The sequence below is a fragment of the Rhipicephalus microplus genome, chromosome 10 (genome assembly GCF_043290135.1).
Source record: "Rhipicephalus microplus isolate Deutch F79 chromosome 10, USDA_Rmic, whole genome shotgun sequence".
In the NCBI taxonomy this organism is placed as follows: Eukaryota; Metazoa; Arthropoda; class Arachnida; order Ixodida; family Ixodidae; genus Rhipicephalus; species Rhipicephalus microplus.
The window spans coordinates 44,199,107-44,223,495 of NC_134709.1; the positions used below are offsets into that span (position 1 = coordinate 44,199,107).

Genomic DNA, 24,389 nt, shown 5'->3' on the forward strand with positions numbered 1-24,389 from the left:
GCGCGTTCAGAGGGCAGGGGAAGGCGGTGCAAAGAAATGGAGCGTGGTCCTTTTGTCGATGCATCGGGACGCATGCCATCGGGACCATGGAAGAAGGAAATAATTGATAGAGGCACAGACCGTAGCGCAGTAAGAGTGCATTTCCAAAAGCACAACGGGCAGACGTACTGGTGAGTTTAGGAATTAAATATCACGCTCAGTAGGGTGTCAAACTCGACGTACCAAGAAACGTAAGGGATAGGCTGGTCATCCTTCCTTTACCGAAGAACATGCACCCCGAATACCACAGGGGTAGACGGTGAAAGAGCACAGGACATACAGAAAAAGTATGGAAATTGTAATGAGGCAGCGTTCGTGGACGTGGCCAGGTATGCGCACAGGCGCGGCTTCGTGGCCGTCGTAATAGATCACCAGAATGTTTGCAAAACTAGCGCCACGGTACGCGCGGAGCACGTGGAGACAGCAGAGGAAGTGGCTATCGCGCTCGCAGTGGCCACCACAACGGCCGAAGTGGTTATCAGCGACTCTAAGACGGCAGTCCGCAACTTCGCCAACGGCCACGTGTCTCCCGAGGCGTTACGAATTTTACTTGCGGTCAAAATTGGAAATAGGGATATTTACGTATTATGGGCACCTGCCCACACTTCCTCGCTCACCGTCTACGAGGCGGCGCACCGGGCGGCTCGAGGGCTTAGGGCCGTTCCACGCACTTCCCGCACAGCCGCAACGCACGTACCGGCACACCTTCCGCACCCAAGCAGAGGGTGAAAGAGCGTCGCCCATTGGCTTCTTTGTCCCCCGCTTGCTTGCGGCAAAAGTCTCAACACGTGCGTTGCGGCTGTGAGGGAAGCGCTTAGAACCGTTCCACGCGCTTCCCGCACAGCCGCAACGCACGTGCCGGGACTCCTACCACACGCAAGTGGGGGACAAATAATCCGATTGGCGACGCTGCGGAGGGTGAAAGAGCGTCGCCAACTGACTTAAGTGGGTTAAAAAAGTCAGTTGGCGACGCTTTTCCCCCCTCAGCAGCATCACCAATTGGCTTATTTGCCCCTGCTTGTGTGCGGTAGGGGTCCCGACACGTGCACTGCGGCTGTGCGGGAAGCGCGTGGAATATGGACGGAGCCGCCACCGCCACCGCCCCGGCCGCGACGTCGGGTTAGCAACGGAAGTAGGAGGATCGCCTCACCATGCAGTTTTAAAGATATTACCCAGCGTTACAGATCGGCCATGCGCAAATTTCCGCCATCACACCAAAAACTGAACAAAAAGCAGGCGGTCACGTTGTGACAGCTGCAGACTAAGACGTTTCCAAACCCGGTGATCTTGAATCTCTTTTAACCAGAGCTTTATGCGTTGCGCTGTAAGTTTTGCGAGGCCAGGGCAACCATGCTATGAGAGTGTGGCAGAGGTGGGGCTACAGACGGGGACGCAGCCTCGAACCGAACGCTCTGGGAGAGTGCTCTGCTCAGTCATACCCTCAAAGACCAACTGTGGGCTGCCCAGCGGGCCGAGGCCGCCGCCAGAGCTCAAGGGCTCGTGGCCAATACCTAGGCGGGGATAAGTACCCAGATCCCTGAACAACTCGCCGGACGTTCTTTTTTTTTTAATAAAGTTGCGTCTCCCCTCTCTCTCTCTCCTCCATGATCGAGACAGCACACAGCTTGCTTCTCACTGGGGAGGGAACTCTCACTTATCCTGACACAAGTTTTTCATGTAACCACATTTTTCCTCTTGTACTTGTTTCAAGTGCTTGATCTGTCTCTTAATACATTGCATATTTGTTTTCTTCGTATGTGAACTCGCTTTGCCTCACTTTGTAATATATAAAGGCGTTTTATCTGTATTTCTTCTCTTTGGCTATTTTGGGCAATTTTTATGAGTTACGTTTGGCTTTTTTTGGGGGCTACTGATGGGCCTGAACTTGGCGGGTTGCTTTCCGAGAACCTGGCAACCCTGCGGCAAGCTAAGCACCCGTCTCAAAAGAAACAAGTGTCTGCGAGTGCGCGAAAAGAAGTGCGACTCGTACCGTTGTGTTATTTTCGTTTGTCTTGTACGGGATGGCAGAGTCGAAGAAACGCGCCAGGCTGACACAGTCAAGGCTGAGTTTCCCAAAGTCTTCGCAGTCATCCGCGGTAAGCCACCAATTTGACTTGACAGAGAAGACATTACTTGGGGAGTTGCTCTTCGTCAATGAGTTACATTTGTCCGCTCTCTTATTTCAGAAACGCGGAGATGCCGAGAAAAGCGGGTCCAGTGTATCTACGGAAGATCTTGAACGTATGGTGAGGAACTGTCAATTTCGCGTAGCGCTTTAAACGTATTGCGTCACGGCTAATCGGCTGATGCTACGGTGCATGTACCGCTTTTCTGCGAATTATTCGCGAGCATTATACGACCATATTCTACTGGCTCAGTTACGTATATCGGAATGTGAAATGTTATGAACCTAAGTGCTGCATTTCTCGTCTTTTCAAGGTTAATGACACAGTCTACTACCTTTTGATCTCGGACCAGCACAAGGAGGCTATCAAGAAGAAAGGTGCGGGCCTTCTAATTTTTCTAAAGATCGCTCATGAGTTGCTTTCTAGAACGCGGTTACGCACAACACTAACGCACCCAATCGAAACGCAGTTCGCACCGCATAGTTTCAAATGCGTTGCAGTTAGACGACCCATGAACGAAGAATGAACTGACCGAGTTATGACAGGTTATAGTTATGACAGTAAGACGATAGTCTTTTTTTGGGGACCTTCGATGCAAAACATTTTTATTTTGCTAAACTGGTACTAACATGCGACGCACCTGTCATATTTGCAAGCGTAAACCAGTTCTAGTTCTGCTTAGTCTATATGGCATGCATGTACAAAATGAAATATATATATATATATATATATATATATATATATATATATATATATATATATATATATATATATATATATATATATATATATATATATATATTTACCCTCACACTTGTAGCATAAAACTTTAAAAAGTACAGTTTAATTTTACTGTGTTAGTTTCTCCTGGAGGCTTCAAAACATGTACAAAATTGCTGACCCGAAGATCGCGGAATCGAATCCAGGCTTTGGGGACCGCATTACAATGGAGGCAAAAAGGGAGAGGCCTGTGTGCTTAGATGGAGGCACTCGTTCAAGAACAACAGGTGGTTAAAAATATTGGAACCCTCCACTACAACGTCTCTCACAATTATATAGTTGTTTGGGGATGTTAAATCTCATGAATTGTGTTATTATTATTACATGATTGTCCAGCATCGCATCATGCATAAAGTCTAGAAGAGAGCAGCGTTTCGGACCATAGATCAACTTCTGTAGGTCTAGCAGACTGCTGGGGGGAAGTCCCACACGCTGTAAGTCCTCCCGCAAGCTGTTTGTGGTCCGCCGCAGTAGTGTAGCGGTCAGGGGGCCCGGCTGCTGACCCGAAAGTTGCTGGTTTGATCCTATACTGTGCAATGTCGGTGCACATAAAAGAGCACCACATGGACAAAATTTTTGAAGCCCTCCAGTACGGCATTTCTCATAATCATATTGTGGTTTTGGCACGTGAAACACCAGTTGTTATAATTATATTATTAAACAAGTTGTTTGTGGCCCAGGGCAGGTCCCTAGATGATGACACCAGCTAGCTCTTCGCACTGCTTCGGAACAGAGAAGCAGCTCTAAGCAATTTCAATGTTGTACCACTTGGTGCGGATCGACGGTATAACAGCTGCACTTGGGCGAACCTTTGGAACGGCACCTCCTCTCAATTGGGTTCAACTGCAAGGCTATGTTTCTGGTAAAGCCCGGTGTGCTTCCTGTGCTTTGAGCAGTCTACCAATGTGCCGGTACGCTGCGGTCTTCTTGTCTCCCAGTTACAGTGGCGTAAATAAAGCAGAGTCTCAGAGACAGGCATCGTCAGGGCGGCCATTTTGTTTGTATAGATGTCTCATTTCTAATTATATAAAAATTAAATTAATGTTTATTTATTTATTTATTTATACAATACTGCAGACCAATTTAATGGTCCAAGCAGGACGGGCAGAAAAAAGAATGTTCACGCACATACAATGCAATGCAATGTAACAAAAACAATGAAGCAACGAAACGCAGAATTCACTTGGGACTACAAAATAAACAAGCCACGGTGAAACCGACTTTTCGCACAAACATAGCAGGGTTTCAATCCAAATAAAACTAGAAAATCACGCACAACTTCAAGAAACATTGCTAAAAACCCGAACGTCAGTAATTAAAAGTTTCTAAAATGATCGTGTAGGGCTGTCATAAAATTTCCACTAAAAATTCTTTCTGGCAATTTATTCCAGTCATCTACCGTGCGTGGAAAATATGAAAACTTAAAGGTATTTGTTCGGGCAAAGAATGGGGATAAACTGTGGCTATGTGTGTGTCGTGTTTTCCTCGTGGTGGACGGACTAATGAATGGAGTGGGTGATAATCCAGTCTTACACTTAATTAGGGATTCCATAAAAGCTAAGCGGGCAATTTGGCGTCTAATGTGTAGTGGTGTAGTGGTTGGCGTCTAATGTGTAGTGGTGTGTAGTGGTTTGAAATAAAAGTTCTAAACTAGTGTTGATTTCCAGCTCACATATTTGCATTGTGCTGCTCAGTCTTCTCAGAAACCGGTTCAGATTTTTCATACAGCCTGACACAGCTGAATGGTGCGAAACACAAGTACACACTTAAAACTAACAGTCGTTAAAGAAAAGGCTGGAGAGTCAGGAACCCCCAGACACCACATGGCGGTTTATGCCACTGCCCAGTCAACTGAATGATGGCGGGCGAACCCTATTGAAAGATATTTGTCCTGGTTTCAAATCCCGAACAATGATAAGATTTCGCTCAACTGCAAAGCTTATTTCTCAAAAACTCATGCATTTTTTTTGTAGCATTATGGTGTAAACATGTAAATGAGAAAACTTTTTTCTACCTTGTCAGCTTGCGGGGAAATGGTTTGCCATGTGGTATGTCTTAACACTCATGTGTGCTTCTTTATTTCAGACATACAGAAGCATGTCCTGAACAACAGTGGAAAAGTAATGCGCAGTGTGCTTGCCTCGGCTAAGAAGAAACTTGACGAAGTAAGTCTGAATTGCGAGCAAATGCCATCGCCGTTAAGTGTTCTGCATTGGTATTTTATCGCGATTGCATTTCCATGACCGGGGCATTTTTTTTAATGGTACAGTAATACCTCGTTAACTCGAAGTCGTAATAACTAGGAGAATTTCTAGATAAACAGATTATTGAGATGAGCAAAGTTGCGCTGATCGCTGGAAAAAATGAGCGCTTTTCAGGAAAATCACTACTACTTACCCGCTTTTTAGCGGCAGTCTCTAACCTTTCTTCGCGTGCAGGTTTAATAGAGAAAAAAGTAACTTACGAAAGACTTAATCGGCTGGGTTTGGCTGCACTGCCATAGTATTTAACATGGAAAAACTGCCAAATGCTCGTCTGCTTTGCGGTCGTACTCGGGCCTAGGAAGGCGTGCTCCAACTGCTTGACGCATCGCATCAGTCGATCTTCCCTGCCGCTGCACTCTACTTTATTTCGAAGCAAGCTCTGCAAATTTCTTGTCCCGGAAGACATCGGCACCTCTAGAGGTGGTTCGTCATCGCCGACCCCTACATTAGTGGCCGTTTCAACTATTTTGGCGTTAGTCGTTGCTCCGGTCACCGCCACATCCTGCTCACACAGCGTGTACTCCAGAAAACTTGCGTAATTTTCGGGGGCACCGTTACCGGCACCGTAAGCTTGATGACCTCTTGATAGAGTTCGTCACAGCCTGTCGTCTCTGCTTCTGGCAAACTGGCGGCACGCGAAAAGCCAGCGTGCGCAAAGCAGTTGGCCATAGCTGCTGCGCGAAGTTGCTGCGAAGCGCTGCTGAGGTGGTGTACTTCTCCCAGCAGGTCAATTTCGTAGCCTTTGCTGTTTTCATAAGACAATAAAATTCTGCAGAAAATGCTCTCTCAGTAAATTATTCGGGCCACTTCGATGACACCTTGGTCCATCGGCAGCATAACAGATGCCATATTTGCTGGTAGACACTCAACTGTCACTGCCTCCAAATTCTCTATTTAGCTGTCGCTTGGGTGGTTGCGGACACTGAACAGAACTTTTCTGTTTTTGCTGGCCATCTTGTTATCTATAGTGCGAACGTACTCTTCAAAAAGAGTAGCACTAATCCACGCTACTCTATTCGTGCGATAGATAACGCTATTTGGCATTCGTGCATTTCTAAAACACCTATGCTTAAGGGCTTTGCTAATTATGAGTAACGGCAGTTTCGCTTTACCTGCAGCATTTGTCCCGAAAAGGATAGTGACCATGTCCTTCTCTTATTCTACTCCCGAGCACGCTCCACCCTTGGGTGTCAAGGCGTGGCTCGGCAACATTTTATAAAAGAAAGCGCTGGCTCGTCAAGGTTGAAAATGTCTCTGTCAGCCTAACTTTCCCACAACTCAGCGAGCCGGCTGCTCCACCAATTGTCTGCAGTGGCTGCGTCGACTGTCTCACCGTGCACCGGCTTGGACTCCACACTGTTCCTTTTTTTTGAAGCGGTCAAACCAGCCACTGCTGCAACTGAAGTTCGTGCGCCCTGTTTGCAAAGCCAGAATGTGTGCCTTCTCCATCATTATTGTTGTGATGACGGGAAGGTTGGCTGCTCTGACATTTCACAGCCATAACATCAACACCGCTTCAACGTCTCGGCTCTTTGACCTTGGAACCCGCTTACGCTGGCTGGAGAAGCTGTGCTGAAATCCATCCAGCATCTTCTGCTTGTTTTTCAGCACCGTCGAAAGCGTGGCCAAAGGGATGCCGAATCCCTGCGCGATGCTTGATTTTATTAGGCCTCCCTTTCTTCTCTTCCTTAACTTTTGCTGCTTTGACGCCATGCTCGCCGCACTCTCGCTAAGTTGCCACTCCTCACAGTCAGCGAGAAATCTGTACAGCTCATTTTGCACAGATGAACAACAAGTCGCACCTCAGGGAAAAATCACGAGCACTACTGCACCGACAATCAGGGAAAAATTCGTAACGTGTGGTTTGTGTAGATGAATGGAAATCGTGCCTCAGGGAAAATCATGTGCACTTGACATAGTGAACGAGACAAACTACGCCAAGCATGGGCAGATGGCTTCCCTGCTCAGCACGTTTGTCACATGACGTGCCGCAGGGTTTCTTGACAAAATTGATATGTCGTTGGGCTGAGACTTCGCGCACTTAGCGTTCGCTGAAAGCATTATCGTGGTGGCAGGCATGGCTAAATAAGAATAAAAAAATTGACGGACTTCAGGCATGGCAGCATAATGCGAATTGTGAAATAGTCTGGCGGCGGAATTTTCGCTCCACACCCAGTCAAGATTTTAAGTTATCCGCAACTCGACCCAAAAATAGTGAAATAAAGGCAAAAATATACATGGGGCGTTTAGAAATATGTTCGGTGCCACAGAAAATTAGCCCATTTTTCGAGATATGCGAGTTCGATAAACGAGGTATTACTGTGAATGAGTCAAAGACCATGTGACAGAACTTATGTGGTCTCGTTATTAAGTGTAGAATGCAAGGCACTTCTTGCGCAACAATTTTGAGAGCCCGACAGGATGCATGATTTAAAAGAACACTGAAGAGCAATTTATTAGGGTTGCACATTGGTTTTGCCACTGAGTCACATTAACCGCTGTTAGTGTAGCGTATCAATACTTGAACAGAAGAAGCACCATGTGCGTTTAGATTGCTCCTTGTCCAGGTTTGGGTGCGCTATGTTAGGGGCGGCTATAGAGAAAGTTGGTTTTGCTTGTGTTAGTGAATCACCTTTTCAACACAAGATAACACTTGCCAAAGTACTTGACAAGATAACTCTTGGGATGACGAAAGCATTTGCAGCTTCGAAGAAGACAAGTCCGCTTGTCGAAATGTCGGCTCCAGCCCACACTTCTTGTTTACGATTTTTTCATTGCAAGCTTTCGTCTTCCTGGGACTCCTGGCTCTTTTTTTTTTTGTAGTAACACTTCACAAGACTGAAAACAAGAAAATGCGGGGGGTGGCGGAGACTGAAAACAAGAAAATGCGGGGAGGTGGCGGCGATACCTTAAAAGTTCCCACATCCAACTTGACAAGTTGGCCTGGGTTTCGATCATATCAGCAAAATTTCGTCAGTTTGGATATTTGCTAGTTAAAACGAGTTGCATTGGGTTCTAAGGGAGCTATGAGGGGAATCAAGTCAGGCTACATTGCAAATCTCTCGAAATTTTGCTGAACCAGTATATGGCCAACACGTTAAAAAATACTCTGTAATTCGTGATGTTCCACTTACACTGAGATGCTGGGGCTTGAGAATGAAATTTGAAAGTGAGATGCACTTTCTCTTTTGACATTGAACCTATGTTTGAATACTTAATGACAGTAGAAGTTTAGTTTGAACTGTAAGTTAAACCTATTAGTTTAATAGTCTAAAAATAAACGATTAGTTTAAAAAAATGATCCTGACCTATAGTGTATGAAAGCAAACAGATATTTGCATGCTGAAGTAGTCTTTGCCTATACAAAGTGAATTATCGCAGAACATCTTCATAAGCAGCTTTACTACTAGGATATTTCTATGAAGAGATACAGCAATAAATCTGTTGTCGAATGTTCTTTTTGTTTGCTGCTTGGCGTTCCGCGGCAGCCAGAGAAATATTCAACTCCCTTTGCACTGGTTGAGGTACAGCTGCACGAAAGACGACCATATAATGACCATGTTCATGTGAAAAATGGTAGTGATTGGGTGCCCATACCAACTGACTATGTATTTGCTTACGAACCTAGGTTTTTATATCCCTGGCTTATTTTTTACACGGCGAGCTGTCAACAACTGTATGAGTTATTTTCCGTTTTCTCAAGCTTTAGCCATACCTCAGGTTTAAAAAAAATGCTTCTGGCATGTCTGCAGAGGCATTGGGACTGCTAAACATACCGTGCACCTTTCGCTGTTGGTTGTCACTTTCCTTGCAGATTACAGGAGAACATGTTTGTGTAATGTAGTTTTTTTTTCTCAGGTATTTGGTTACGATATGGTTGAGCTTGACAAGCAAGGCTCAGTGATACTTGTCAGCAAAGTCGACCTTTCTGACTACAGTCAGTTCCTAAGAAGGTAAGCATACTTTTCGACCTTGCTGCAAGTTGTACAGGTGCCATCCTCATAAAAGGGAACATGAAACAGAGTGGCAGATAGCCTCGTACTGCAAAAAATATGCATATTATTCGAGGGTGAGACAGCTGCGCACATTGCGCACATTGCGCATTTCTTATGCGATTCCGTTTTTCTGTGCCAAGCTTCTGCAAAAGCATAAAAGTTTGCAAAACTTGAACCGAACTGCTCCAGAACAGCCTCGAAAGCAAAAATTCTGTGCCTGCGTCTGCTACAGTGAGAAAAAGCCTAGTTGACATGACTTTTCAGGTATGGATACTAAGAAAACAAGACTGTAAAAATACATAGACGTGCCCAAGCGTCTCTCGTTTATACACCTTTTTAATGAGGGCTTCTATGGTGCCGCCATAATCTCCTCTGCGCTGTTGTAAATATGCGTGACCCGCCCCTCCGAAAATTTGGTGCCACTCCATGAGAATGCGGCTTCCACTTGCTCAGCTCTGGCATGCATGCCGGGGTTGACTCAGATTTTCTGTTGTATATAGCGTCATCATCCAGTTCCCATGATTTTCATGTTGACGGTGCCGATCACGCATTTGCCACGAGAGTAGTGTTCGTGCAGTTACGTGCCACACCGTGCAGGTATGAGGTGAGAATCATGTTGCGTGAATGCAGCGACAACCAGCTTCCGGCATACGACGCGTATCTGCGATACTCCAGTAGAGTGGCACGAGAGGGCGGCAGCGGAGTGACGCGAAGTGCGTTTGTACACTCCCCTAGTTTGTATGTCACTGCGGCGAAGTTTCTCGGCCCCCACACTGCACTCTTGAAGGTGGTCTCGCACGACATGGCAGTGAATCACTATTCAGTGATTCACTGCCATGTTGTTGCCATTATTGCCATTCATGCCATTATTGTTGTTGCTTTTCAGAAGCACGCAGCACACACTATTGTTGTTTCTTGTTCAAAGCATGCGGTACACTCGATGTTATTCCAGCCACATGGCCAAGCAGATAGTTAAAGGTGCTTACAATGATGTTCTCCTGACAAGGAGTAAAACTGACTTACAGGAAGGCCTAGGGAAGCTTAAAAAGCTAAATAAGCGCAGACATACAAGAAGCCAAAGTAGTAGTCTGCTAAATCGTATTGCTGTTGTTGAGCAACGGCCTACTGTAATGTAGCTACTGTTCTTATGCAATTAAATTTTTATTTTGTCAAAAATGACATGCTTTCTCACTTTTCTTTTTTTTTTAATTTTCATCAAGTGAACCTAGTAGTTTGCAGAACATTTTTTCTATGATTTCACATGTTGTGTTTTACTCTGGCTAGAATAGGTCATGTGGTATATAATGCAGTAGTTTATTTTGTACCTGGGAATAATCTGCAAATAATCTTTATTCAAAAGCTGTCTCAGTGTTATGTGTGTTCTAATTAGAATGTGTACTTGTCTCCACAAGTTGCCACAATTTTTTTTTCAGGCTCCTAAGATGACATATTAAAATCACACTAACTGCTCCAAATCAATGTTCTACCGCAAGCGTGAGATTGTGCTGCTCCAAAAACTGCTTCCATATTAACTTCAGCCTTCTCGTCCCTGTTGTTCGTTGAGATTTTCTGTCATTGTGTGCTACAGGAAAAACTGCTCTAAATTGGAATTTTTTCCTGTGCAAACACAGTGCATGCTTGCTTTTTAGGTTGTGGGCCAAATTTCAAGTTACGCGGTTGATGATCTTATTTATTGTTTCGTAAATTTCAGGAGTGACAAAGATCTTGCAAAGCAGGGTCTCATAATCATTGTCTTGGCTCTTATCCTCATGAACGATGGAACCGTTCGTGAAGGTATGTTTTTTTCTTTGTTTTATGATACCGTATTTACCCGCCTAATCGTCGCACTTTTTTTTTTCGAAAAACTGATGAAAAGTTGGGGGAAGTGCGAGAATCCCGCGAGAAAATTTACCGCGAAAACATACAAAGCAAAACAGAAAACAAAGCGGCCGCAAATTGGGATTCTCAAACTAGCAACTGACAACCTTTGAGGAGTACTAACCAAGGCCTACCTTAATGAAACCATAGGTTCAGCACAAAGTAAGATATATTTGCAGACACTAAAGCCACTGTCTCAAGGGTCTTCACGTGCAGACCCTTGGCGTAATCAAGAAGTGCTGCCTCAACCTGTGGGTGTTTCCCCATCTGAGGTCCACGGAAGACCCGACGCGTTTTGTTGGTGGCTTTCAGCTGCTCATGCTGCCTTCGCCAGTAGCGAACACAAAATTTGACGACTCTCAATCGCGTGCCTGCGGCCCTGTTTTCATGGTTTCCTGTATCAATCACTTTAAACTTGAAAGCAGCCGTGAAGCTTCGGTATTGATACCTATCGTGTAACTGCAGTACAGACACAACGATACTACATACACACAATGCATGTATTAGTACTAACACGCCGCAACGCTCACTTGCCTTTTTAGTTTGGATTGGATTTAGGCTCGATGCATTGATAGTATGCATGATGCTCAAGAGATGGCGCTAGGCTGTGGTGCGTTATAAAGCCCCTAGAACTTCGTAAAGTAGTGACACTCTCCTCCTCCGCTCTTGTTTCTCCTCGGTCTCCTCTTCTTCACACTCGCATTTAAAATGTGGTGCCACCTGCATTGCTTCTGCATAGCAGACGCCCTTTCACGAAGAGAGCACTTGCTCGGCAGGCAGCGCGCTGAGAGCATTCGCGCCAGTCGTCTAACTCATCCTAAAATTATCTTAACTAGTGTAGGGTCAGCCCATATCAGCTCTGTTTAGTGCCACGCGCAACGCGTACTTGTGATCAGGCCTAGATCGAGTCACTCGGCATTGCAGTGACCGAATGTCAACTTTGTGTGCATCACCCTTTAGTATAAACGTAAAAATGTGATCATTAGTGAAAACACCCATTTTTTCTTGGCCCATCGTTAAACACATCTCCAAATAAGCTTTACACTCTAAATGACATCACTGAAACGTTCATGTGCGGCTGCTATGGTTAACCTTTTTGTTAGCTGGCACGATAGCGCTCGAAGGGACAGTGCGACTGTCTTAGCGCAGTGGTGGTGCAAGCTTCACCGTGTACAGGGTACACAATACGTGCAGGGAGCATTCACAGGGACTGTCATCTACTGAAACAACTCGCGTTGGCGCTATTGACGGCCAATTTTAGCATTTGATGAGGCATATAAAGCCCTAATAATGTGTCAGAAGGCGCGTATTTGATACATTTGGACAGCTGTGGTTGTTTCGTGAAGTGGTTAGGCGCATCAATCATGTTTCAAAAGTGCGCCTTGTGGACGTATCTCACATATGAACTATATCGCCTAAAGAATGAGCTAGCGTATTAATGAACTTGTGTGCCACCATACGTGATTACTTCGCGAGAGCTCCACATGCGGATATAAACCTTCACACGAAACAGCAAATAAACTATCACACGAAATGACACGTATGTCTGAGGTTTCTAAACGATGCACGTACCCAATGATTCGAAGGCATGCACGCTTGGCGTAGCTGCATGCCCTTGCATCGTGAGTCCCCCGGCTGATCGGTCTATGTAAAACAGCCACTGAGAGCGATTTGCTCTAAAATATATGAGCACGCAACAAAATCCAATGGAGAGTACCAAACTTAATTTGAGTTGCTGCACTCCAGTTTTGTTTATTCAGGACAGCAACGCAAAATATCTGATGTTCTGTAATCACAATTTCGAGCGTCTTTCCGCGTACATTCTAAGCGCACAAACCAGTACCGCGAACTCAAACAAGTTGGTGCATAACGACAAGCAAAGCACATAAGCATGTATCGAGGGAAAAAAAAACTTTGCATTAGCGGTAATGAAACCTCAGTGAGAGATTGCGACGTCCTGCGCAATTAACTGCGACCTCTATCACAAGGCGCAACAACCACTCACGGCGACAAATCGTGCCGTCATTCTTGGGTGAAAAGTATTTCACAGCGCAGCGCGCACGGAAGAACAACTTCGTATCCGTCAAAACAGATGCACTGCGCCCCAATTAGTCTGCGCCTCCAGAGCAAAGATGGCAGTCGCGAGTGATCGTAAAAAAACTAACACTGTGAGCGATCCCATGTAACGGCATCTGGCCAATACCGACGTGGTGCCGGCCTCGGAGAGGTCGGAGGAGGGAAAAAAGAGAGTAGGCGCGTGAATAACCACGTACATCACTACTTTACGAAGTTTTAGGGGCTTTAATGCGTTATCATGTAATAATTAGGTACTTCTGGAAAAAACAATTCGTTGGGCAATTCAGGGGGGGGGGGGGGGCAGCGAGAGCTATGCGAGTGCGAGGATGATGCGAGTAAATACGGTAGTATACATCCAGAATTGTATAATTGAGTACAGTGCTTAGCACACACATTCAGAAGTGTCTCGTGCCCAAAAATAAGATACGTTCAACTTCTTGTTGGCTGATTTGACTGTCTTCGACGTTTTCATATAGTATTCTCATGTGTGTTATTTGATCAAAATCTGAGCCCTGATGAACTGATGAGAATTGACTGTGCTTACCATATTAAATCAGGACAATTGCGATGTAATAATGAATGCACGAAGGAGTTCATAACAGTCTGTGTATTGGATGATACTGATCAGTAATTAATATTTCAGTAATTAATAACAAAAATTTGCACGAGATGTGGTAGTATGATGAACAGCATGGCTTTCTCGTGGCAACAGTGCTAAAAAATTGTGTCACTGTGTGGCATGCCATTTTGCTGGCGCTCTTAATGAAATTGTCAAATTATGGTGTGCCAATACAACTGTACAAGGACATAGAAGGGTGCCAACATTACCACTCAAGGCTCGCCTACAGCATAGGCGTATCGCGCAGCAATTCACAAAATGAGAAAAGGTAGGCGCAACGCCTAAAGGCAGTAAGATGGCATTTATGAATGACCTGATATGAGTGGTGGACATTCTAACCGACATTAAAAGCAAGGTGCTCTGAAATTTCACTTTTGCAGCGAAAGCTTTTATGAGATCACCACAAGGGGTGCGTGCGCCGTAGTTGTCTGCCGCCGCCACCGCCGGTGTCTGTAACCATTATCGCACAAAATAAGAAAAAAGCTAAGTAAATAAAAAACACCAAGGACACAATGAGATTCGAACCCGGGTCCGCTGCATGCCAGCCCAGTATTCTACCACAGAGCCATGGTAATGTTTGAAACTCCGTTGCGAACTGGCCTTAGGAAGGCTTGATTTTGCGAAATGAATCGCATTAACATGAGCGATAAAGCGCTTTAGATCAGCAAAGGAACAACCAGTCGTTACACAGTGCAAATTGCATAACGAGAGGGTTGTCGAATGCTCCAACCCTACTACGAAAGCTTCAGGCATAATTCTTCATCGTCGTCAGCCACAGCAAAGAAAAATAATAATAATAATAAATAAAAATGAGCAAAACTCGTTGCTAGTGTGTAGTGGGCGCCACATTTTTCCGCAGGATGGCGTTGTGAATTACTTCCCACTACACAAAAATTATGATAAATAATGGCATGGTGGGTACCCTGCAAGTGTGCTTGTAGCAGTTCCCCAGAATTTGCTGTAAAAAAGGCTCTGAAAGGCCACCTTTCCAGCTTTCGCTGTGACTGGGCTGCGTGTTCCGTGCAGGCCTGGCGGTCTTTTGTTATGATTATTATGAGCGAGTAGTATATACGTTTGCACCTCATTGTAACAAAACTTGTAAAATCTGCGGTTTGCCTTATCTTATTCTGCCTAGAGATGACGCAGAAGTTCACAGACGCGCCAGACTTCCCATGTGCCACGTTACGGCCACATGTTCTCTCCCCTCGGCAGAAGGTGCTTGTTAGCTGCGGGCTGCAGTTGTCTCTAAGTGCTGAACTTGGGTTGTGGGTTTTGTCAGCCAAGTCAGTGCTCTACATTTACCCATCTGAACCTTGAATAAACGAAGGGTATCGCGTATCTGAGCACAAATAAAAAAACTTGTCGCACTTGTCCCATTTTTGGCTTTATCTTCAGTCTAGCCTATGAGATTCATTTTGCAGGCTAAGCCGATCTCGGGTGCCCCCAGGAAAAAGAATTCTGTCCCCCTGGTAGAAGATAGATGCTGGGACAAGTTTAAGATAATTGGAGATTGCTAAGAGACGCCGTTCTTCAGCTGTGGACAAAAGTGGACAAAAGTGAATGGTGATGACTAAATTGAGCTAACTGCTCATATGTGTACCACACTTCTGACGGCTCCAGTCCACAAGGCACATTACCATGGCACCATGATGTGATCTGTGAATAATTGCTATGCTTGTGTTTCCTCCAGACTCGCTGTGGAAAATGCTGAGGTTTTATGCCCTTGACCCAAAGTGAGTCTTTTCTTTACTTCTTGAGATAATTTTGTGCTTGTTTTTTTTTCAGTGAGGTTCTTTTGCTAGGTCAGGCTTTCTCATTTGACAGGTCAGCAGCTGGTGTGTTGCAAAAGCTTATATCATTGCCTTGATAGTGCATTACCATGGGATATCTATTTCGAAGGGCAATTGGCTGCCACACTGTTAGTTCAGGAACGTTCCGTGGTGTTTTATTATTATTTTCAGAAATGTTCTGTGTGTTTTTTTTACTTTCTCCAGTTACATGATTGGTAAAGCACTTGCAGGTTGATGACGTCCAAGCTGACGCATCCTGTGGGTACCGTATTTACTCGTGTAATAATTCATTAGCATAATAAATGCACCCCCAACTTCATTAGTGAAAATCTGGATTTTTTTTCTCCCGCGTAATCCGCGGCATTTTTTGCCGTGTCGCCAGGGTAGTGTCTGACGTCTATTCTCGCTTCCGTGGCAATTTGTTCTTGATGTTTGTTATCTGCCCGTACTTCCTGGAACGCAAGATATAGGCTACCTTTTCTACAGGAACTTGTCATGTGAACAGCGAGATGGAAGCCGTATTTTGTCGTTAATCTTGTTATCGGCAGTTTGTTTTGAAGCCTCGGTGGTAACTTGGCGCAACGTAAACGGCGTCATGGTGCTCGTCATGCGAGGTTGCCGCGAAGCTGGCTAAGTTCGCCATAGCACACACTTCTGGCCGCCCCTCCAGATCACAGCAGATAGCACAGTTGTGGTTAAACAACTGCGAGAAAAGAGAGCCGCAAAATACTTTTATGGAGTATGCAGGCGACGCAGAGACAGCTTGCAGAAAATAGTGCCTTCAACCAGGAAACATTAGTGAAGTGCCACTATTTCCAGACAGTGTACGCGTATGTCGATTGTGAAGGGCTAAGTGGCCAAACTTTTTTTTCCATTACTGCATTTTTTGCTTCATTAGTGCAGGAAATGTCTCACATAACAAGCACGCCCCCAACTTTTCTCTGATTTTTTAGAAAAGAGGTGTGTTCATTACGTGAGTAAATACGGTAATTATGCATCTTCGTTAGTCACGATAATGAAGCATAACCACGGCAGACTGAGTAAATAGTGAGCTTCACGGGCAGAGCACACAAACTGTGAAGTCCCTTACAAACTTTTGCTGGAGCGAAGGGATGTAGGGACTCAAGAAAGGAGTGTGGTCACAAAGAGAACTTAATTATGAAGAGCTCTGTAATATATATGTCACTGCCCCGCCGCGGTGGTCTAGTGGCTAAGGTGCTCGGCTGCCAACCCGGAGTTCGCGGGATCGAATCCCGGCTGCGGCGGCTGCATTTTCGATGGAGGCGGAAGTGTTGTAGGCCCATGTGCTCAGATTTGGGTGCACGTTAAAGAACCCCAGGTGGTCGAAATTCCCGGAGCCCTTCACTACAGTGTCTCTCATAATCATATGGTGGTTGTGGGACGTTAAACCCCACAAATCGATCAATCAATTTGTATGTCACTGGGCTTGGTCAGCTGCTCTCTCTGGCTGGTGTTCATGTGCTCCGATTGGTCTTTGCGGTCGATGTACCTTCAGGTGCATTGGCGATGCTAGGCAGGCTGAGTATCATGAGCATATTTAGTGAGGGCCCCTTGTTTCTCATGCAGCTAAACAGCTAATGGACATTGCCCCTTGCTCAAACCTTGCTGTCTCACCTGTCTTTATTGGTTTCCGCGTGCCGCTTTATATGAAAGGAGAGAGGCACTGCTACTCGAGCGGTGCGATGGCTGCCTGTAACACTGCCTATACTTGAAGGATCTGAAAAGTTTTTGTGGCAGGGGATTTCTGAGGCAGTCATCCTATGGTGAGGTCTGTGTATGGTTACTCAGGAAGCTGTTTCAGGGTCCATTCTTCCAAGTAATCGTCAAATGACCTTGGCATCACTTCATTGCCTCATGAATCATTTGATGCAAAATTTTCTGGAATCTGTCAGGAACGTGCGTAATTGCAGAGATTTGTTTATGCAGAGATTTGTTTAAATGCTTTCTCTCTTTTCTCATCCTGACAAGCGTGCTGGAAGCTTCACAGCACAGGGAGCGGTAGCCAGTGGGCAACTAATTACATTAGTTCATGCCATGACGTTGAGCACATGCCTGGTGAAACATTTTCGTTCTCTCCTGCTGCGATGCATGTGCGCAAGCGCAGCTACTGTCTAATGCTCTCACATTATGCAGCCCATTACTGGCACACAGAGGCACCCCATAGTGAGAAGTGCATATGATCTAAATGCCGCTTTTGATTTATGTCGGCTATTTGTCATTAGCATACTCTCTACTGTTCAAGGTCAAGCAGCAGGCATCCCGCCTAACGAAGAGAATGGGCTTCAGAGAGTGAACTTGCAAAAATGGTCGTTTCGCACTCTTATTCTAAACTCTCCTTACCGCGCATGACTTGACTTGGCCTTTCACGGCAGTGTCTACTTTCCGCAGCACCTGTTTTCTCACAGAGCTTGAGGGGTGGTTTACGACTCTTTAATGTGACACTTGGTGACATGCCAAATGATGGACACTTGTGCACACAGTTGAATCCCTTTATGAGAGGCATGCACCAGTGAGCACTAACCTCTCTGCCCTTTTCCTTACTATGTCTCTTCCTGTCTTTCTCTTTCTAGTTGCTATGCTTTCAACAATCTGTTGCCGTATGTGAGCATTTCTGAAGTGGTTGGATTTTTCGGCTGGCTGTATGCACATGGCAATGCTTTTTGTTCTTGTTTTCAGCGTGACAGACCCAACCTTTGGCGATGTGAGGAAGCTGATATGCACAGAGCTGGTCAAGCAAGCGTACCTCGAGCAGTCGGTGGTTCTCGGGTCCGATCCGCCATTGAATCAGTACCACTGGGGCGTGCGGGCAAAGAAGGAAATCTTGAAGCGCTCTGTCCTCGAAATAGTTTGCAAGGTACGTTCAATTTCACCGACAAGCTTTGCTGCCACGACGTTTTGAGGTTTGAGGCATGTTCTGAGCGTTCAGGTTCAGGCTTGTTTGTGTACTCGCTTGTTTGATGTGTCATGCTAGGGTGTTACATGAGCAAACCTGTGGGTGTATCATAAACTACTAAACAAACACCCCCTCTTCTCCCGCCATTTACAGTCAACTCTCGTTAATTCAAACTATAAGTGACCTCTAAATTTGGTTTAAATTATCAAGAAGTTTGAATTATCAGAAGTTCTCAAATAGATGACTCCAGGCGAGTGACACCCCACATTATGATTGGGCATTGATTTTAACACATTAAAAAGTTTTAGGTGTTTTTAAGCCCTAATTGCATGCAGTGAACAGAAAGCAGAAGTGTAAAGTCCACAAGTTTATTGACCATTTACTGCTGATCAGACCTTTTAAAAAAATCGTTAATTGCCAACTGCTTCTTCGCTATAGGTATGTGCCTTCAGCACAAAGCTATCTACACCAATTGAGAAGCATCACGGTTTACCATGCGTGTGCTTCATTTCAAACGTTTGTTTATTTGCATAACTTTTTTCCTTGAAGGCGTCAGGTGCTTGTTTTGCATTTTTAGACTGTTAGGATTATATCAGCACACAAATTTTTAAATAGTAGTGGAAAAGTAGCAGATATTTTCTGATGTGGGGGGACCTGCAAAAAGTATAAATTAATGGAATGATGGAGTTTGAATTAAGAGGCTTTTAAATACATCGAAAGAATAGAAAGCCAACCAAGAAATTGAATCTTATTTGAATGAGCCAAAAGTTGGAATTATCAGAGTTTGAATTATCGCAAGTCTACCTTAATAATTTTTATTTATTCTGCTCTTCGCTACAGAATTCTACAGCTGCGGTTTTTAGAGTCTCATGTTCAGAGTCTAGATGTGCGCACGATCTTTTGGTGCTGTTACAGTGTAGTGCCGCGGGGCTCCATTCTGAGTTGTGACAAATTGTTGGGACACTTGAAGAAACAAACTTTAGGAACATTTGAAGAATGTCTTTCCCCCTTGTCATTACACATGGGATTCCACATGAGGACGGCCTCTGGGTCAGTAAAAACAGTAAGTGCGTGCGTGTTCAGCGAAGGATTTCATTAGAAGCACAGGTAGGCATTCTTCTTGGAAGCTGTTTTGAAGTCATCTTGAATTTCGCTTTGTGACCAAGCAATGGCAGGGTGTGCACAGGTTCTTGAAACCTTTGAGTGCCCTTGAAAATCAAGTCTATTTTCAAGGCCCTTAAGAACCTTGAATTTGGAACAAGTCCTCGAAAAGCTTTGAATTTTTTAAAGGCTAAATTTGAATTGGTATTCGTTATCATGAAAATGGTTTTCATTGCTCAATTTTTGTTTTTTGTTAGAGTTCTGAAATGCGACCAACAAACTGCCAATTTTTATTCCCATCTAGCCAACTCTCGTTAGGCAGCTGGCAACATATCACTTGATGTGAGTCTCGGAGGCAGCGTTCGCTGTACACATCGTGTCGGTGACTGAGAACGTCGCCGCCGCTGCTCGCGGAAGTAGTATCAGCTGCGAGCGCAGTCACCCCATCGCTATTGCATGTCTATTGCCTTCGTCCAACGCAGTGTCAGCCTTTGTGCGCGGACATTAACTCTTTCGTTGCCGCGAGAAAATGGTTGTTATTCATGTGTCTCGGAAAGAAAGTTTGGGCCAGTTTGAAAAGTATTCCAGCACTCATTGCAGCATACCAAGTTGTGTATAATGATAGGCTCTTTCTTTAAAAAAATTATTTGTAGAGCGAAAAGAAAAATTTTGGAATGTGTAAAAAATATGATAAGTGTGCAATTTTTCATTGGGATAAAGAGAGTCATTAAAAATGCTATATGAGCCAAAAAACTCAAAACAAAGGAAATTCAAAATGTGCACTTTGAAGGTAAATGACCGAGGAATAGTATAAAAATAAGAAATGTTCTACACAATCTTCCTACTGACATAGACATAGATATCTGTACCAATGTACTGCTTCATTCCTCTAGTCATGCGGTGAATCATTTCCTGGTATTCTGATATATATTTTTTGTGCAATAAATGTAACACCTTGCAAGTGCACCATTTCAAGATTCTCGGGATTTAAAAAAAAGTGCACATTGAAGAGGGCCTTGAAAATCTTTTTATAGGGGCCTTGAAAGTCCTTGCATATCCTTGAATTTTTCTCTTGTGAAATCTGTACGAACCTTGAAGCAAGCACACCTCTCCTTCCATTCCTTCCAAATTTCGTGCAGCTATCTTTTATTGTAGATGGGGTGGGGCGCTTGTTTGGGATTTCACGGTTAAAAAAAAAATTGGGAAACAAACAAAAAAAAGGTTTCAAGAGCAGAAAGCAAGTGTAAAGGGGAATTGGCTAGCAAAAGAAGAAAATACTAATTTGCATGAACAGCAATGTAAAAGGTGTGCATATATTGATTGGACTATGCGATTTGTAGTATTTAGATCTTATATACAAAGCATTTATTTGTTACTTTGCTTATATGTGATGTTCGATTATTTGAAACTACTAATCAGATGTTTAAAAGAGCATTTATGGGGACCAGTTCTAATTTTTTTCTCTTTTAGTTCAGGATATAGCTAGCAAGTCGTAGCAACAATGCACTGCAGTGGCTTCGGGCGTTGTTTAATGTCATTGGGCATTACTTAGTGTCATTGCTGGCAATCCACTACTGTTAGGTGAATTTTTATTCAACCAGTGACTCCGTGCTGTGTTTTGTAATATACATCCTAAGCTTGCATCATGACTGCATATAAAACGGCTTGCTGTCCACAGTCCACAGACTATCGCATAACTAATGTGATCATTATGGAAAGACATTCACTAGAAAAGACGTCACGCTGAAACAATAACAACGGCTTTCGTGAACGAACCTATCAGTTGCATCAACACACCAACACCAGTAGCTGACCACCGTCGAAAGGCATCGGACAACGTTGAGATAAAGGCGTGGTATCGCGGAGCAGTGCCTTACGCTATTCTTATCATCTGCTAGTCGTGGCTGGCTGATTTTGCTGTAAACGTGGACGAACAGCCCTGGCCGAGCGGGAAAAGAACTAAAAGCATTGACGTCAAAACAGGCATTGTAGGAAATTTGATGAACGCAACTGAGTTTCATCTTTGGATTGCCTATGACTCAGAAACAGGTCAGTGGCAAAAACAGGGCAGTCTCCACGATCTACTGTACGCCTGACCTGCCCCGATAACAGGGTTTCAATGAGAGCGCGTGTCCCCACTCTTGTTCAACCGCTCGCTGCCGGTAGCGTTACTTATAACCTGTTTATCAGTTACTCTACAGCAATTAGGGCGGCACTGGAGTAACGCCTGCTCTCTGTGACGAACTGCCGGCATATATGTGACTGTTTCTGCAAACTTAAAATGGGCTCGTCAAGTAAGCCATTTTGTGCAATTGAGTGTTTGTTGCACGTTGGTTGACCAACGTAGTGTAGCGAGGTGTAGGACAGCCTATGTGGTGTCCCGTCCATCCAATGGCAAAGAATTTTCGAGTCTCTTCTAGTGTATTAATTTCCAAATCATTTTGCATTTATGGGTAATAATTACACATTGTAAGTGCTCTGTTGCCCGAAATATGACCACAAATGTTGAAGCTGACATTAGCGAACAGGCGCTGACTAGCACCACGCCGCCCATAAGTTACGTCCCTAATAGCGCAAGGTATGAACTAGTCGTGGGTGCTGGAGAGGGGACATGTCAACAGGTCAGGATAATAATAGGCCATGGCAGTCCCATTGCCATTACTTTCGAGCATGGCAGCCCCATGCTTAGCAGAAAGCGGTATACAGTAAGCAGTGGCAGTTTCTGATGGTGTCAACGCGCGATTTAGACTTCATCGATGTGTTTTTATGTTCTGAAAACCTATCAAAATGTTCAAGATAGTGTTTACTGCATGGCATTGAATATGTGAGCCTGGAATTGCATCGTGAAATTTTGTTGAAGCAGGACGGCAGAAGAAAGTGTTGGTTGTGATGAGAATATTTATCCATTGACTCGTATGGACTGCTGACGGGCAACCAAGATTTGTTCGTTGGTGTGGAAATTTCGTTGAAGTGGCATTTGTTTCAGCAGGGTCCGAGTGTATTTCATGTCCAGCACATTCGGTTAAAACGGGCTCAGAAAATGCACCAGGGAGGGCATTTATTGTGGATAAAACATGGGCATGGGGGAACAACCCAAATGTTATAAACCTAGAAGTTCCTATCAAGTAATTTTGTGCGAATTTGTTAATGACAGCAACTTTTCTATATGCCCGTATGACCTAATCGTCTGACGGAGTCTTGGGGACACTAAAGAAAGGGACGTTTTTTTCTACCATTGTTAAATTACTCTTTTGCGACACCAGAGCCTCTAGGCTTGCCGCATGTTAAATGAGATGCTTGTTTAGTGGGAAAACATGTGACAAGAAAATGAGGATGGAGACACCACCTTGAATTCCTCGCATCAATCGCCACGACGCCATCAATTTCAAAGGCATCTATCTACCAAACTCTAGTAATCGATAAAAATGAAATATGTTATTCTCCGAGGGGACCAGAGACTTAATAATTTAAGTTTTAGCAAGCCTAATTGAGGCCATGTGACCAAAATATAAAATAACATTGAAATTCATGATGTCGCCTTCGAAAATTCTGGCTCGAAATTTAAGGCTGATACATTTGCCTTACTTTGCTTTATTTACTCTTGTATTTAACATTTAATGGTTTAATGAATGATTGCAGAGTTCTTGGAGTGTAACTAATTAGATTATGCTGATTCATTGTTTATTTTAGTGTCTCTTTAAGTGTTAATGACAAAGGAAACTGTTTCTGCAGATCATGGGCCAGGGAGCACAACCAGAACACTGGGCGACTGTGTACGAAGAAGTTGTGCGTTCAGAGAACGCCAACTGACAAGGAGTTTAAAATCATTATATGGGCATATATGCGCTAGGTATAACACATTTTAGAACGAAATGTGTGTTACTGTTTGTAACTTGCGCCGTACTGCTGTTCAGAATTGCTTCCTTTTTTGCACCAAACAAAAAATTACGTTTTCACAAACCTTGTTGTAACTTTTAAAAATCTTGCACAAGTAAGTTGGGTGTTGACAAAAATTCCCATATTATATTTGATATCCACTCAGCCTTCATTATATAGGTACATTCCTAACACCATAGCAGTTGCAAGACTATTGTTTCGTTATATCAAGGTTTTAGTGTATACTATTCAATTGAAAAATTATTCGATCAAATCACCATTTGCTTCAAATATGCTTCAAACCTCAAATTTACTAGCATTTGCCCATTCCTATGTAACTGCAAAAACCTTCCTTTTGAGACACGAATGCGTCCTCATTTCTCGTTGACTGACGAAATCTTGAAGTTTTATGATGCTGGTTGAATTAATGGTAAAAGATGTAAATGTGATTATCGGCTTCAGACTTGCACTGCAGCTATAACCCTTGCAAATGGTTTGGACTCTTGCACTGCAGTTTATAGTACATGACACAGGCAGTGGTGTCAATTTATCATGATTGGTGCTTTGAAGTGTTTGCTGTGCTGTATTGTACAGCTGTATAATGATCTTTTTTTTTTTTTTCAACTTTACTTGTGTGTGTACATTTCAAAAAAGGGTGAAATGCAAGAATCGCTAGTGCACACGCTGAATACTTAGGCGTACGGGCAAAAACCTGCTCCATAATAGCAGTTTATTCAGTCTCCTTCACTGCAGTGTCTCGCATAGGTTGAGTGCTACCACAGTGAGGGAATTGCATCTCAAGTCTTTTTCTTCATGGCTATGACTTGCCTCCTTTGTAAGCTTAATTTGTTGCCCAGAATTTGTTTCTTTTTCCGCATGCTTCAATAAAGGATGCGTCGCTTTTATAAACGATTAAAAAAAATTGGGGAGA

General features: G+C 44.1%; 1 protein-coding gene across 1 annotated transcript; it reads left to right on the top strand.

The window, feature by feature from the left end:
- The first annotated feature begins 1,954 nt into the window (after nucleotides 1–1,954).
- Nucleotides 1,955–23,798, top strand: LOC119180692 (necdin, MAGE family member). Its single transcript, XM_037431822.2, has 9 exons — nucleotides 1,955–2,135; nucleotides 2,226–2,285; nucleotides 2,479–2,542; nucleotides 5,031–5,110; nucleotides 9,068–9,162; nucleotides 10,916–10,998; nucleotides 15,468–15,510; nucleotides 18,265–18,442; nucleotides 23,315–23,798. Exons 1-9 carry the CDS (start codon nucleotides 2,061–2,063, stop codon nucleotides 23,390–23,392), a joined length of 756 nt encoding a protein of 251 aa, XP_037287719.2. The 5' UTR covers nucleotides 1,955–2,060; the 3' UTR covers nucleotides 23,393–23,798.
- The last annotated feature ends 591 nt before the right edge of the window (nucleotides 23,799–24,389 follow it).